The sequence below is a fragment of the Takifugu flavidus genome, chromosome 6 (genome assembly GCF_003711565.1).
Source record: "Takifugu flavidus isolate HTHZ2018 chromosome 6, ASM371156v2, whole genome shotgun sequence".
Taxonomy (NCBI): Eukaryota; Metazoa; Chordata; class Actinopteri; order Tetraodontiformes; family Tetraodontidae; genus Takifugu; species Takifugu flavidus.
In genome coordinates, this window is record NC_079525.1 from 4,145,487 (window position 1) to 4,159,487 (window position 14,001).

At 53.0% G+C, this 14,001-nt stretch overlaps 1 protein-coding gene across 2 annotated transcripts; it reads left to right on the forward strand.

Moving 5' to 3' along the window:
* Positions 1-807: 807 nt before the first annotated feature.
* fhip1aa (FHF complex subunit HOOK interacting protein 1Aa) lies at positions 808-13,838 on the forward strand. Of its 2 annotated transcripts, none has more exons than XM_057036408.1 (13): positions 808-1,061; positions 4,878-4,933; positions 6,050-6,267; positions 8,080-8,760; positions 9,090-9,248; positions 9,331-9,417; positions 9,570-9,737; positions 10,184-10,263; positions 10,497-10,699; positions 10,859-11,821; positions 11,896-12,074; positions 12,152-12,272; positions 12,551-13,838. In XM_057036408.1, exons 3-13 carry the CDS (start codon positions 6,163-6,165, stop codon positions 12,730-12,732), a joined length of 2,928 nt encoding a protein of 975 aa, XP_056892388.1. In that variant the 5' UTR covers positions 808-1,061; positions 4,878-4,933; positions 6,050-6,162; the 3' UTR covers positions 12,733-13,838. The 2 variants fall into 2 exon arrangements, with proteins under 2 accessions (XP_056892388.1, XP_056892387.1); XM_057036407.1 differs by lacking the exon at positions 4,878-4,933 and adding an exon at positions 5,311-5,366 and having other exon boundaries at positions 810-1,061.
* The last annotated feature ends 163 nt before the right edge of the window (positions 13,839-14,001 follow it).

Here is a 14,001-nt window from a genome sequence, read left to right on the forward strand (position 1 = left end):
TGTAAAAATAAATTTGTGATGTAAAGTTGGAAGAAAGTGAGACACAAGCAAATAAAGTGAAGATTTAATGTTTTATTTCATTTAAGTTTATTTGTTTGCCTCAGCGGTGTCACAAGCATTTAATGTGTTGAAATCAACACCAAATAAAACGTTAAACGGTTAATAATATATGCATGAATCCGGGCTATAACTCAAAATATATAAAGCTGATCAACAATATAGTCTAATATTATCCTCATTAGTGTCTTGTGTAATCAGGTCGCATTGTGAGTTTCCGGTTCCGCCACCAGAGGTCGCTGCAGACCTTTGGTCACTGTGGAAACGCAACCAGAAACTCTGCTCCCGTAAACAGGATTTTCACCTTGAGGAGGATTATTAAACTTTGTTGAAACTTGCATGGCAACAGCAGGTGGTCCTGGGTGAGGGGCTGTATACTCTGACAATCTCTGTGCGAAACAAAATGGTGACAGAAAATGTATATTAAATAGGAAAGACAATCTTACGCTATATATGGTACAGTACCCATTTATGACGACAGGTGGCGTCAGATGTCAAATACGCAAGTTTGTTTAATATGAACGAGCTATTATTTTCGCGTGTGCGTGTGTGTGTGCGTGTGTGTGTGTGTGTGTGAGATTCAAATATCTCCTCCCAATAAAGGTTTTTGGGAAGCCTGAACATACATAAAAAGTAGATTCCACCGGGGAAGGTGGATACGAAGCAGCCTGTTTGATTAGAATTATTAATTAAGTCTTCGGGGGGGGGGTCATGAGTCAACAGTGGGCCCGGCTACTGGAGAGGGGAGGAGCACCGAGACGGGGAGCGGAGCAGTTTCACCTTCTGCGTGCGCGCTGCGCTGCAGGTTCAGGAGCTCGGTTACGCACATAATCCCCGCGCACTGTTGCGAAAGTGGGCCGAAATATGGAGCTGTGACGGGGGGATTAGCTCGGTTATTTTCGCCCCGAGAGGAGACAGAAGAGTCCGGCACAGTTTGGGCTGAGACCCGCTGACGTCCTGCGCGCTCCCCGCTCCGCCGTCCGGCCGAAGGATCCTCCTCGACGGTAAGACGGGACAGACAGAAGGAAAAGTCGACGGGCGACATTTTCCTGTTGTTCCCGGGCTGATCTTTAACTCCTCTGTCAGTGTTGAAGGCGTCACAGCTGCTGCTGCTTTTGGACCGCATGTGCGCGTTTTCGGTGACAGTTGCGGGGTCTGTGATTGACATGTGCGGGTGGGTGGAAAGGTCTGGGCAGCCCACAGTATTTCCAGAGGGAATCAACATCCGGCTCTTTTACTTTTGTTCATTTTAACTCGTAATAATTAAAAAAAAACCTTCACTAAATCCATCCCAGTGACGACCCGCCCTGTTTTCGTTCAAGTCCGCACCGTCGGCCAATAAACGCGTCACCGTTTAACAATCCTTTAACACGTCCACGTGCTTTTGTTGACCCCCCCAGCCCCCCCTCCACACACACACGCGCACACACACTGGTCAAATGAAGCTCTTCTCCAGGCAGGTGAGCTCTACCTGCTCCTGATTCTCCTGCCTCCCCTTTGCTCTGGGATTTGTTGTGCAGCTGGTGTTTGGTTACCAACCAGGGAACCAACCGACCTTGTTAATGTTTCATGGCTGCCATTCCTCCACAGGGGGTTCCCCCCCCCACACACACACACACCTGCCAAAGTGAAGAAAGAAGCCCCGCCCACCGCCCAAAAGCAGCTTTTCCAAAGTTTTCAGGCTCGGTTCTGTTTCCGCTGAGCTGCTGTCAAACTGTCAAACAGCAATAAAGCGGATTCGCTCGCAGGAGGAAGACGTTAACGAGGAATGAGGGGAATGAGAGGAATGTGAGCTGGCTGAGTCAGTGGATCAGTGGCGTTCGCCAGAGGGGCCTCGGGCGCCACAGCAGCCGTCGGGCCCCAAAGATCCCAACGCGCAGGTTCTCGGGCTGGAATGTGAGCGACAGTCATGCTGATGTGATTAATCCGAAAGGTTTTGGGTCACAAGTTCCACATTTCAGCCGATTAGAGTCAGATTTACTTCACCTGGCCGGAGGATTCGGAAATACTCAGACTTCAAATGCGGGATCAGGGTGGCAGATCTTGCAGTCGTCAGTAGTGTGTGTGTGTTTGTGTGTGTGTGTGTGTAGGCGTAATAACCTGTTTCCAGAGAGAGAGCTAGCTCAGCTTTGTCTCGTGTTCAGGATTTGTTCAGGATTATCTTCACGTCCCCACGTTGACCCCCATGAACTGAGAGACAACAGGCCAGAGGGGCGATTAGCCTAGCTTAGCATGAAGCCACCAGCTGTATTCGTTCAGCTAACATGTCCTAAGCTTGCTAATTAGCCAGTAAGCAGATCGGTACATATAACATCCCTCTGGTGTCGCTCTGAGCTGCGCCGTCACGCCTTGAATTCTTCTTGAGCGGGAAAAAAATCCATCAGTATAAACAATCTCTTTTCAGCGGGGGGCCAAATATCAACGTTCCAATCAACACTGTTTGCAGAAACCCAGAATCGGACCGCTGAACAAGCAGTTTCGTGCACCAGCGCCAAAGAAAAACCTGTTTTTAACAGGAAGAAACCTTGAGCAGGACCTGGGTCATGCGGCGCTCATTAGCTTTGGCTCGCGTCGGCTAATGACGCGCTAACAAACGCCGTTTTTTCCGCCATGATGTAGGATCTCTGCGCTTCTCGACAGAAAAAGAAACTTCAAAAGAGGGAGAATCAGGTCGGACCGCTTCTGTCACCAAAGAACGCCAGAAATGAAATGAACTACGGGGAGTTTTCACCCTCAGCTAGCATGTTGGAATCGTTTCAGGCTTCTCACGGCTCCCTGATGTACATCTCATGCTCGCCTTGTGGCGTCCTCCTGCCTCCGCTCCACATGCAAACACAGCCACTTCCTCTGGTTGGGCCCGTGCACGGGAGCCTCATGCAAAATGGGAGGAAGCGGCGGGTGCAGAGATGGGATTTACCCGCACGTAGACATGCTCTTATCACCAACAGAAGCCTATTGTGGTGTGTTCCCAGGGTCATAACAACGCCAGATTAAAGGGGTGACGTCACCAGCCCATAGTGTGCACGTACAATGTGCTCATTAAACCTTTGAGGGCCACAGTTGGACAACTTGTCCCCTGACAGGACGCCCCTGTGTGTTTCAACATGCTACATGCTAGTTTGTGGAACCAGTTTGACATGAATCCGCTCTCGTCTTCCACAGTTGACCTTTGTTAGCTTGGCGTTGCTCAGCGTCTGTGCTGACGGGCGACATCAAAACGGGTCCTCAAAACCTTCACCTGTAGATTTTAGCAGCTGCTATCCATTTAAAAGGCTAGCAGCGTTGCCATGACTACAGAGTATAATTCCTCACTTTTCCTGTGTTAAATGATCAACCTAATTTGAATTCTGCTTTAGCCTAGCTAACCTGCATTAGCCAGAAAGATGAGCCGTATCTTGTGTCAGGGCGCGTCCTGCCCCGGGGGTATTTATCCAGGCCGCGCCTGTGTGAGCGGAAACCTGCAGGACGGCACAAAGGGGAGGCACAAATGAGAGAAAAGCGTCAACCCCCCCCAGAGGCAAACATTTGCTTGTGTTTACTCTCTGTTTACTGCTGTCAGCCTCAGGCTTTAGCTGGTTTTATCAGACGCCGCATCGTCAAAAACGCCAAACATGTAACTTGATAGCCGAGTTCAGGTGAAGAAGGAACCCAAAGTTCTTCATGCTGAGCTAATTGTTGTTTAAGGTTTACCAAATCTCCAATCCAATTATTTATTATATTATTAAACATGGTTTTGATGAGCTTGAGAACTTTATGCTGTACTAAACTAATGTACTGAACTATTTTTAACCACGTTCACTACAAATCCAGGATTATTCCAACCTGTGCAATAATATTTGGAATAATAATATAATATGATCTCTGAGCTCTGCTCTCATGTTGGCTGGTTGCACCAAAGTGGTAACTGGGACATATTAAGTTACTTATTCGTGTTGCATTTGTTTTTCCGGGTGAATTCCGCTTCCGACGTTTAAAGAAGGAGATCATTTGGCCTGAACACTATCAACAGCCCCAGATAAGCTACTGAACTAGCTAACGCAGACACAGACAGGCACGTTTCTCCTGCAACTCAGGTTATTTTAAGCACCTGAGGACAGTTTAATCTGTGGTCTGTCCGTCCCGCTGGCCTGGACTTCATTCATGTCCCGTTGCACTCGGACCCGCGTTTGTCAGGGTTCCTCGCACCTTTGCTAACTCCTGCTGCGTGACATCGTTGGCGGCGCCGCGTGTTTCGTAGCCCGACGGAACATATTTGTGGATTGCCATCATGAGCCCCTGGAGGGGCTCCAGGCTAATCTGGCTGTTTGGTTGCACCACTGAAAAATCACAACAGGGAAATAAGAAACAGTTCCGAGGCTGCGGAAACAGGAATGATTTCCATGGGGACGGAACCGCGGCTGAAACTCGGAGTAGAAACCACAACAAGAAAACTGCACAGATTAACACACCTCCATGGGTGGGCCAGAGTACCCCCCCCCCCCACACACACACACACACACACACACACACCGCCTTCAGACTGTTTACATGACACATGATGGAGCACGGTTCCTCTTCCCCCAGATCTTCTGGGAGCTAACTAAGCTAAAAGAACGCTTCCGTATGAATGCAAATCTTCCCGATCTGACTCTCTCACTCACTCCTCCCTCGCTCGCCCTCAGTGGCCTCCTCCCTGCGTCTCCATCCAAGTGGCGTTGGAGCAGCATGTTCATGTCCTCTTACTTCCCGCCACGCCTCACGTCCCACCCTGAGCCCGGCGTCCTGCAGCGTGTCGTTACGTGTCGGCTTACCCTTTTTTTTATTTGTGTCTCTCCCAACAGGATAAGAATGCGCTCCATTTCCCAGATCCGTGCTTATTAAAGATGGTGCTGCTAAGGTATGAACACACACACACACACCACACACACACACACACACACACACCACACACACACACACACACCGCCTTCAGACTGTTTACATGACACATGATGGAGCACAGTTCCTCTTCCCCCAGATCTTCTGGGAGCTAACTAAGCTAAAAGAACGCTTCCGTATGAATGCAAATCTTCCCGATCCGACTCTCACGCTCCCTCCTCCCTCGCTCGCCCTCAGTGGCCTCCTCCCTGCGTCTCCATCCAAGTGGCGTCGGAGCAGCACGTTCATGTCCTCTTACTTCCCGCCACGCCTCACGTCCCACCCTGAGCCCGGCGTCCTGCAGCGTGTCGTTACGTGTTGGCTTATCCTTTTTTTTATTTGTGTCTCTCCCAACAGGATAAGAATGCGCTCCATTTCCCAGATCCGTGCTTATTAAAGATGGTGCTGCTAAGGTATGAACACACACACACACACGAACACACACCCACACACACCCACACACACGTTGCTGTTACATTCCTTCTGAAGAATCCGAATCCTCCTAACTGGAAGCAGATGGGGAAAGTCTGAATCTGCGTTGTTGTGCCTGAACTCTGCGGTTGGTGGGATGTTTCTGTGGCACTGGGGCAAAGTGGGAGGCTCACACAGGGGGAGGAGGCTCGTGGCACTCAGCCGTGCACGGCCCACGGTGGACCCCCTGCTGTGAAAGCGGGCCAAAGATAGCATTTTCTGCTGTGCGTGCTCAGCGGCAATGATTAGCGCGCTATGCTACAAATGTTGGCTAAAACGGTCATAGCAGGACATCCAGGCGTAATCGATCACAATCTAATCTGCCAAAGCACTGGTTCTTCACAGCTTCCCAAGTCCGATTTGTTCACACCCGGTTGCCGTTTGCGACCCTCGTGTCAAAAAAATGTGCCTGTCACGTGAGTGACGTCAGCGATCCAGTGAGAATCCACTTTAGAGGTTCTGGAAGCCATCTGGCAGCTCCGTCTGAGGTCCAGGCTGCAACCAGCAACACTGAGCTAAAGTTAAAGCAGCCGTCTTCCTTTTGGGATTGTTCTCTTTAGAAATGGGCCGCGTTCAGCTTCGCTGCCGGCTATTTTGGGCTATTTACTTTTCTTTGCGTCCTCAGGTCCTCCGTCATTATCCACCGACCGGCGGTTCTGGTTGTGCCCAGCAGGCAGTCAGACGCCTCCTCCTCCTGCCTGTGACATGGTTTAACCCTCCGCTGATCCGGTCACCGCGATGACCTCCATGGTTGCCAGTGGAACCCGGGATGGGCAGTCCTTGGTCTTACAGGGGGTGGATCCAGAGACCTGCATGATCGTGTTCAAGAACCACTGGGCTCAGGTAAACGTCCACCTGTTCAGCTGGATCTGATGCTGATGCTAATTAGCATTCAAGAGAAGGCAGGCTAGCACAGCGCGATGCAACTGGAGTTTACTGTAACACACGTTGACGACATCATCTATTAATAATCTGCTTGATTTACACTCAGGTCAACGGGTTCTCTTTGGTATCAGTAGTTTCCCACTAGATCCTTCGGTTCCTTTGGGATCGGAGTCCTTTGAATGGTCTTTATCAGCAATTAGCATTCAAACAAAAAATGCACCGCTGACAGTGGGAACCTGTTCTCCGGTTTAACCAGACCACCACTCGACTGCAGTGGACTAATGGAGTCCTGGCGGCATGAAGCGGACTCCGGTGTCCCGTTTCAGCCTCACGGGACCTGCGAGGGCTTCTGCTCCCACACTGGCTGGACTGTGAGACCGGCCGGTGTCCGAGGGGCAGCACTAGCTAACGTCCTCGTGGCTCCGCACGCCTTTGACCACCGTAGGGATTTAAAGCTGCGGGTGTAGCCCGGACCGGAGATCCAGTCCTATTTATAATCCCTGATCCAGAAACCCGACACCTTTGGACTGGGATGAACTTCGTCCACAGAAGCTGGATTATTTTTCCTTGAGAGGAGGCAGATGTGGTTTTCAACGCAGACGGCTCCTAAAGTCTCGGTTTGGTTTTTACAACAGGGAAAAGTCCTCCAAAGTACTGTCCGATCCAAAATGGACCCTGAAAATGAGCTTTTTGGGTGCTAATTAAAACTAAAAGCCCAGCAGATCAATAGGAAACGAACACGCTGAGCTAAATCTCCCCTTTACGTTGATGTTAGCGAATTCTTTACCGTAAAATGAAGACTGGGATCATTTTCTCAGGATTCTCTGGAGTTTTATTCAGGATCTTATTGAGCTACACTGACGTATTTCCTTGAATGTGTATCAAAGGTAAATTTGTGAACACCGTTGAGTGATGGGGCCTCCTGAAAGGTCAAAGTTCACCCTGATAAAAACTACATTGCGTAAAATTCGTCCGCTGATTCACGGAAACACGGAATTATTCTGCCGGATCATCTAATACGGCTCGTTTTCATTCCATGATGTCACGAGCATTAAATGTGCCTTTTCATGGCTGCTGGAACAGCCAGAGAGGCTGAATCGGACCGGGCCCGGCGGCCTCCAGCTGGCGGGCCCGGTCCGATTCAGCCTCTCTGGCTGTTCCAGACGGGAATCACAAACGGCGTCCTCTTGTTTCCAGCGTGTTCCTGATCTCCTGTGTGGAGCCAATTATTGTCGGGCAGAAGTGGGAGGCTGGAGACACTGGATCCATTATTGGGACTGGGAGGAAGGGAGAGGGAGGGAGGGAGGGAGAGGGAGGGAGGGAGGGAGGGAGGGAGGGAGGAGGGAGGGAGGGAGGGAGGGAGGGAGGGAGGAAGGGAGGGAGGGAGGGAGGGAAGGAGGGAGGGAGGGAGTGAGGGAAGGAAGGAACGAGGGAAGGAGGCAGAGGGAGGGAGGGAGGGAGTGAGGGAAGGAAGGAAGGAGCGAGGGAAGGAAGGAAGGAGGGACTGTGACCTGGTCCCTGGGCCCTGGTGCCCGTTGACGCTCCCATTGTTGATATTTAACCGGCTCCTCAGTGTGGGACAAAGGTCTCTGATGAATAAACCAGGTCTGATAGCGTGAGGGTAAAGGTCAAATGATCCATTCCATGGCTGCATGTCTTGACATTCCGGGTTATTTTCCGGCCAAATTTAAAAATGGCCTCCATTACCTTTAAGTAGGCCGATCTTCTCCGAGAGCTCAGCTGCTGTGTTCCTCCTCTCCGCTCCTGCAGGTGGTGAAGATCCTGGAAAAGCACGACCCCCTGCGTGGCAACGCCGCGCCGCACCCCCTGAGCGTGGTCAACCTGAGCCTCGGCTCCGGCGGCGGCCCCCGTTTCCACCCCGTCCCGGGAGACGAGGCCAGCGCCGTCCAGAACTACGTGGAGCACATGCTGTTCCTGCTGATGGAGGAGGAGAGCGGCCAGGCCGGCGCCATGGGGCCCATCCTGGAGTTCGTGGTGATGGAGAACGTGATGGAGCGCCTCTTCGTGTGGAGCCTCCGCCGGGAGTTCACCGACGACATGAAGATGGAGCAGCTGAAGATGTACGAGATGCTGGTGGTCCAAGCCCGCCAGCCGCTGCTGCACCACAAGCCCGTCCTGCGGCCGCTCATGATGCTGCTCTCGTCCTGCTCGGTGACGGCGGCGCCGCGGGTGGAGGCGGAGCTGGTGCTGCTGCTCAACCAGCTGTGCTGCGTCCTGGCCAAGGACCCGTCCATCCTGGAGCTGTTCTTCCACACCAGCGAGGATCAGGGCGCCACCAACTTCCTCATCTTCTCCCTGCTCATCCCCTTCATCCACCGGGAGGGCTCGGTGGGCCAGCAGGCCAGGGACGCGCTGCTGCTCATCATGTCGCTGTCGGCGGAGAACGAGCGCGTGGCCAAACACGTCGCCGAGAACACCTACTTCTGTCCGGTCAGTCCCGCCGCACGTCCGGGAGGCGTGGTTCAAAAGCACGGCTCGTCTCGGGTTTAGGATCTCGTTCCCCCGTTCTGGATCTCTGATCTTACGCTAAAATACACCCCGAAAATGCTAATGTTGACGCAGTAGAGGCTAGCTGGGTAGCGCGGGGAGCAGGTTTGAATCCCGCCCTGGTCTGAATGCTGGGATGTGATCTGCTGGTGTGTAGGAGGGAGAAACCTGGAAGCAGGTCCGAGGTGCAGGTGCAGGCGGCTGCCACATTGTTTATGGGTTGTTTGTTTTGTTTGTTTGTCTAACGGAGCCGCTCCGTTTCTGGTGCTCAGGTTCTGGCCACGGGCCTCAGCGGCCTGTACTCCTCCCTGCCCACCAAGCTGGACGTCCCCAGCGAGGACTGGCACTGCCTCCACAGGGAGGACTGGCTCCAGATGCCGTCCCTGGTCCAGTTCCTCAACTCGCTGGAGTTCTGCAACGCCGTCATTCAGGTGGGGGCTGCAGCACCCTGGGGTGGGTCCGTCCAGACGCCCTGCTGGGCCGCCGCCTGTCTGACCTGTTGACCGTTCACAGGTCGCCCATCCTGATATCAGAGAGCAGCTGCTCGGCTACATCTATAACGGCTTCCTGGTGCCCGTGCTGGCACCAGCTCTCCACAAGGTTTGTTTGTTTGTTTGTTCCCCCTTTTAGCTTGGCCTAAAAGGCAGTTAGTTCTAGTTTAGAATGATTCCAGAGCAGTTTTAGCTCTGAGTGCTAAACTAAGCTAACTAGACGATGGCCACGTGTGTGTGCGCGCGTGTGTGTGTGTGCAGCTGACCCTGGAGGAGGTGATGACCACCACCGCATACCTCGACCTGTTTCTGAGGAGCGTCACCGAGCCGGCGCTGCTGCAGACCCTCCTCTCCTTCGTCCTGCTCCACCAGCACGAAGGCGTGCACATTTTGGACACGCTCGTCAGCCGGATCAACACTCCCTTCCAGGTACGGACGTTCTCTGCAGCACGACTCGGGCTTAATAAATGCACCAGAGGCGTTCTGGAACGGCGAGAAACATCAGCAGGAAAGCTGGCAGGAAGTTGGCAGATTGTTGCCATGGTGACTCTTGCAGTTCCAGTTGCAGATCCTGTTAAGAAAGCAAGTGATGCACCGGATCACTCGCTATGCTAACTCACATACAGGTGAGTTAGCATAGCAAGAAACTGGTGCTGCTCTGTAAATATTTGAGTTTCGGGCAAATTTGACTGGCTAATGTGGAAAAAAAGCAGCTTCAGGTTATTCGGGAATGATTCAAGAAATGTTTGGAACGTCGGAAACATTGATAGACTGAAGAGGACTCGGAGAGAAGAGAAATATCTGCGTATTGATCATTTGAATCTGGATTTAAAGGCTTGTTTATCACCCACTCTGGTTCCCCGGTGTCTCCTCAGTTAGGCACCGTCTCCCTGGCACTTTTCCGCACTCTCATCGGACTCTACTGTGAAGACGTGATGCTGCAGCTCATATTGAGGTGAGCCCCCCCCCACACACACACACCTCGGTACTCCTATCATTGTGGGGACTCCTTAACCCAAAACCAGGTGTTGCGACCGGAATGTCCCGGCTTTGAGCCTCATCCCGACGCTCTTTCTGCAGTGTGACGCGTGTAATCGCTTTAGCTTTTGCTTTCTGACGCTCACCTTTTCCCGCCGCATCCGCCCGTCGGATTTTCCTAACAGGATCTGCTCCCGTGTGCCTCCTCAGGTACCTGATCCCCTGTAATCACATCATGCTGAGTCAGAGGTGCGTGGTGAGGGAGAGGGACTGCTACTCCGTGTCGGCGTCCAAAATCCTGGCGCTGACGCCGTCCTGCTGCTCCCCGGATCGCAGCCCGCCTCCCCTGCGGCAGCTGGACTCCATCGTCTTCTCCAAGGGTGCGGAGACTCCCGATAGCGGCGCCACCGGGGGTAAGAGCGGCCGAGCAAGGAAGGAACGTGGATTACGGTGGCATCATTCCCGTGCCGATTCCGGTTCTAGGCTCAGATGATCCAAGTTTTAAAGGGGAACATTCGTGCGGCGAGATGAATAAATGTTCTGTTGCTAACATCGGAATGGTTTTCCCACAGAGGAGAAGAGGAGCCTCCCGGAAGGAGCCGACGACTCGGGTCATTCCTGCACCATCGGCTCGGAAATCTACCTGGATGTCAGTTACCTGCATTACCTCTACGACGCCCGCCGCAGCATCGGCAGCTGCTTACAGGCCTGCCGGGTGTGGTCGGCGCCGTACGATGGGAAGGACCCGCCCCCCGACAAATACCACCCCGGCGTCATCAAGGAGCCGGTGCTGAAGGGTCACCCGCCTCAGGGAATGCCGAGGAAAGTCCCGCAACCACTTGCACAGGCTCGACCCGGCAAGAATAAAGAACCGGCGTCCGGAAACCCGTTGGAGCTGGAGTGGGACGACAGCTATGACGCGTGCCTGGTGCAGACGGCGGACGGCGGCGAGGAGAGCAAGCCGGCGCCGTCCGCCGAGCCCCCGAAACACATTCAGGAGATGAGGAAAACGGCCACCATGCTGGTAAAAGGCTCGTACAACGAGGAAAACGACTTCCAGGATGACGTCATGGTGTACGACCTCGTCGCCAAGAAGGACAGCAGGGACTCGGAGCGCGGCGAGCCCAAGTCCAACAAGTCTGCACCCAAAGGGGCCCAGCCGGGCCCGGCCGAGGCCTCCCCGGATAAAGGGAGACCAGCGCCTCCCCAGAACACCATCGGATCGGACTCCAAGGCCAGAAGTCCGACAGGCTGTAATTCCAACCTCCAGAACGGCGCCGCTGCAGAGCTCCGGGACGACCTTTTAGCTCAGTATGAGGACCTGCTCCGCGCACTGGACCCCGGTCCGGGGGGGAAACCCGTTAGAGACGAGGGGGGGTCCAGGAAGGACGCCACACCTGCAGAGGAGGAGGAGGAAGAGGAGGAGATGGACTTCTCCTTCATTCCAGAGACCCCGGAACCGGAGAAGCTGCATCCGTCCTTCGGGAAGTTCTTCGGCGGGACCGCGGGTCGGGGCCAGTCGGTGCCTTTCACAGGTCAGTCCGGTGTCTCGGCGTTCCCGCCACGAGTGACAGAACCCAGAGCAAAACGGCCATTTGTGCGCCCGCAGGTCCGTTCGTCAGCGTGCTCCTGTCCCGCATGGAGAACATGCTGAGCAACTCGCTCCAGGTCAACCTGCTGCTGACGGGAATCCTGGCCCAGCTGGCGGCGTTCCCGCAGCCCCTCCTGCGCTCCTTCCTGCTCAACACCAACTTGGTATTCCAGCCGTCTGTCCGCTCCCTCTTCCAGGTAGGAGCAGATTTCCGGGTCTTCGGCCGCTTCTGTCGGGAGCGTAAAAACGTTCTCTTCTCCGTGTTCCTCCTCAGGTTCTGGCCACCGTCAAACAGCAGATCGAAGAGCTCGCCGCCAGCAGAGCGGACTTCCCTGAGCTCATCACCGGCGCCCAACACTGGCTGCTGGCCCGGGAGACCTCGTTCCCAGAAGCGGGTACGTTAGCCGGAGAACGCCGCGAGAACCTTTAGGTCTCTCTTTAGGTCAGAGGTCACAGCAGGAGCCGCGCTCTGTAGCTGTAGTCGAGGGATCGGAATAAATTCCAGCCTTTGAGGCGCGGCCACGGTTAAGCCGTGTTGGATCGAGACCCCCTGCGGAGTCACAGCGGCAGAAATGTTGTCGGGGGGATGTTTTGCTCCCGAACGGGAATTTCTTTCCTGCGGTTTTCCTCCTCATACGTATATTAATATAACGGACTGTGGTGGTGTTTGCAGACAGAAGCAGGAGCTGGAAGCCTCCGCCTCAGAAGCCCAGACCCAAAGCCATCTCCGTGGATCAGACCGAAGTCTTCGCCACCGTCCTCTTCGCCGAGTTCCTCAAAGAGCTAGCAGCCATTGCGCAAGAGCACTCCATCCTGTCGTACATTCCCACGGAAGAGGGACTGCGTCCCAGTTAGGCTCCGGTTGAACTGGGCGCTCTCTCATCATTTCAGACTTTACGTGTTGGGGAAGTCCAAATCAGATATTATTTATTTTTCCAAGCAGGAATCTTCGGCAGTTGTTGATCCGCCAACCAAAGACTGCAGACAATAACCTTTATTTAAGCGCCTGAAGGGGTCACGACCTCTCTGAATGTCTCCGACCAGGTCTGGTAGTAATCAGCAGCTTGCCTCCGCGCGGTGCCTCGGAACTGTGGAATTCCGCGCTGCTTTTCTGTATCTGGGGCAGAGCAGTTGGTCTCCCAACTTCACAAAGTGGAATTCTGTCACATCTTTGCCTGCCCAGGGAATGTGACGGCACCTCAGGAGAGTTCTGCCACAGTGCTCCGGTTCCTCTCAGTAATGAGCTCCATATTCTCCAGAATGGTGCCTTCACTGACCAGCAACGTCAGACAAAATACCTTAATAATGTAGAAAGCTATGCAAACCCTGAACACTCTGGGTACTATGGGATATTTTTAACTGGGAAGGGTTTTAGTATTGCATCTTTTTCAGTGAGGTTTTTTCTGGGGGCTGTTTTATTGAGGGGTTTTTCTTCTGAATTTGTAATAAATCATCATCTCACGGTTTGAACGCCGCCTCTAACGAGGGCAGTTTGCAGACGATATTGGATTAAGACGACACCAGATGAATATTTTCTTACATCGCTGAAGTGAAAATGACCAGGACTCAAACACACAGTGCCTGTTTTCTTTTTAGTGAATTACTCTTCACTATTACGGAATAAAAGCCTGGAACCGAACACTTCGGAGCTGCTCCCTTGTGCACGGTTTCTTATTCAATGATCCACTCAGGTGACGCTGCAAACGGTACGGGAGGGAATGTTCTAGGAGAGGGGAGAACCAGGAATCATCTGGGTGTTCTGCAGAGAGAACCGGTTCTGCACAGCACATGTGTACTTTAAAGGCCCTGAAGAGATTTAAAGTACCGTTTTTAAAAAGGAAAAAGATGAACCTGTTTCTTGGTGATCAACTGTAATCTACTCGGCTTCAGGTTCCGATCATATCTGTGTTTGTTTGTGTCCGAGTTCCCTGTTCAATAAATGCTATTTCTGGTGAATCTCACTTATTAAAGTGCACATTTCCTGCTTTAAGTTCAACTTAAAAGATTTCGAACCTCTTTCTGCCTGAGTCGGTCTGTCCTCCTGGGACCTGCCTGTTTGTTCTGCAGACACCAACACCCTCGTTTAACACACATTTCCATTGGAAGTGCCTCCCCCGCAGAGAC

What these genes read in the sequence shown, in the direction of transcription:
- fhip1aa (XM_057036408.1), top strand. Translation starts at nt 6,163, where the DNA reads ATGACCTCCATGGTTGCCAGTGGAACCCGGGATGGGCAGTCCTTGGTC. An exon ending in AGAACACCTACTTCTGTCCG is followed by an intron (nt 8,761 to 9,089) that starts GTCAGTCCCGCC and finishes TCTGGTGCTCAG; the next exon opens with GTTCTGGCCACGGGCCTCAG. An exon ending in CTGTCCGCTCCCTCTTCCAG is followed by an intron (nt 12,075 to 12,151) that starts GTAGGAGCAGAT and finishes GTTCCTCCTCAG; the next exon opens with GTTCTGGCCACCGTCAAACA.